Source organism: Morone saxatilis, unplaced genomic scaffold (assembly GCF_004916995.1).
Source record: "Morone saxatilis isolate NCDOM2014 unplaced genomic scaffold, NCSU_SB_2.0 Contig5, whole genome shotgun sequence".
Taxonomy (NCBI): Eukaryota; Metazoa; Chordata; class Actinopteri; family Moronidae; genus Morone; species Morone saxatilis.
This window is the reverse complement of record NW_023340095.1, coordinates 9,118,016-9,119,625: the sequence shown is the minus strand read 5'-3', so window position 1 is coordinate 9,119,625 and position 1,610 is coordinate 9,118,016. Positions and strand designations below refer to the sequence as shown.

General features: G+C 38.1%; 1 protein-coding gene across 1 annotated transcript in view; it reads left to right on the top strand.

Annotated features, from left to right (window-relative positions):
* Positions 1 to 1,610, top strand: part of LOC118339337 (LIM and senescent cell antigen-like-containing domain protein 1) — a 13,999-nt gene that overhangs the window by 5,085 nt on the left and 7,304 nt on the right. Inside the window, exons 3-4 of the mRNA XM_035676922.1 lie at positions 377 to 443; positions 611 to 789. Of these exons, the coding sequence (XP_035532815.1) occupies positions 377 to 443; positions 611 to 789 (246 nt within the window). The remainder of the gene's footprint in view (positions 1 to 376; positions 444 to 610; positions 790 to 1,610) is intronic.

The window sequence follows — 1,610 nt, the reverse complement described above, 5'->3', positions numbered from 1 at the left end:
TTTCACAGCTGCTGTCATTAAACTGTATCAGCTATACTTCCCAGCCTGTCCCTCCACTGTTTTCTCTGCTAATTTGATTCGTCACATTTAACAGCTTTAGTGCCAAAATACCTCCAACATGGTTTTACTGTCAGAAGCAGTTCCACATTGAGATTTACTTTTTCATGAGAAAACGTCGGACACTGAGTCATATTTGTAGCTGGGTAACAAAGACACATCGGTGCTGGTATTTCTGTTATATCTAATATTAGAATATATTTGTGTATATATTGTAAAGCTTTGTAAGGGTTGCATTGTTTACTAAAGTCATATTGTGTAACTTTACAGCTGTGTGTTTTAATTAATTGTGTCCAAATTGTTTGGATTCTGTTGACAGTTCGAAGGCAGGAAATACTGTGAACATGACTTCCAGATGCTGTTTGCTCCCTGCTGCCACCAGTGTGGTGAGTACAGGAACTGCAGTAACAGAGAATAAATACCACCCATTTTCTTCACCTGACCCTGATCCGTTCAGGGTCTCTGTTGGGAGTTAATGCCCTTTTAAATAATAAATATCAACTGTTTGGTCTTGAACAAGTTCTCCATAATAACTCTGTTGTTCTTCTACAAGGTGAGTTCATCATCGGCCGTGTGATCAAGGCTATGAACAACAGTTGGCATCCAGACTGTTTCTGCTGTGATCTCTGCCAGGCGGTGCTCGCTGATGTTGGATTTGTTAAGAATGCTGGAAGGTCAGTTCCTCTACAACCAGGTTTACGTCTGCTACGAGATGTTTTATCTGGCACTGATGTCTCTACAACTGCGTCCTCAATAGCTTCTCCTCCTTGACCTCCTTTTAAGTATGAAAGCCAGTATTAAGAGAGGAGTATAATGTAGCTTGCTGTTCTGTGCTATATGTTGTGTGAGGGTCAGATACGGAGAAAACTGGTTTAAGTTCCTAAAAGGTAAAGGTTAAAACAATACTCACATGCTCATCTATACATTGAAATCGTTTTGTTCTTCCTGTTCACATTGAACCTGAAGAGATCCCTTCCTAATGCAAATCAAGTAGATATCTCCCCAAGTTTTTCTGTTTTACAAAAAAACAAAACAAAACAGAAAAATCTACTTAAATAAACTTAAATGGGGTTTAATCAGTATAAAACACAACTTATTCAGAGAGTCTTAACGCACTGCTCTCTCCAGTTTTCTGAAGGATTTAAAGAAGTCATTTATAAATGCCACAAGGTTTGGAGCAACTTTAAAAAAATGATTTGTGAATGTAAAATTGACCTATATTCAAAATATTATTACACAAAAATTTGATCGATATCCTCCGAAGTTACAGTGTTTTTAGTACCAAGTTCCTTCTCTGTGTTTTGCCAAATAGTGTGTCCTTGCTGAGCTGCAGTAGAGTTAACACGAGGGCACTTTGAACTACACCTTTGAATGATCCCTTCTTATTTTGTCACACTCCGAATGTTGAGGTCTCTTTTTAGCTACAGCTGAACTTTAAAAGTAATTCTTCCACAAAATGACACGACAACATTTAAATCACTTAAAGAAAGGATCTCTTCAGGGCTAGTCTGGACAGGAGGACTGATTACAGTGTGTCGTAACAGTAGTATTGC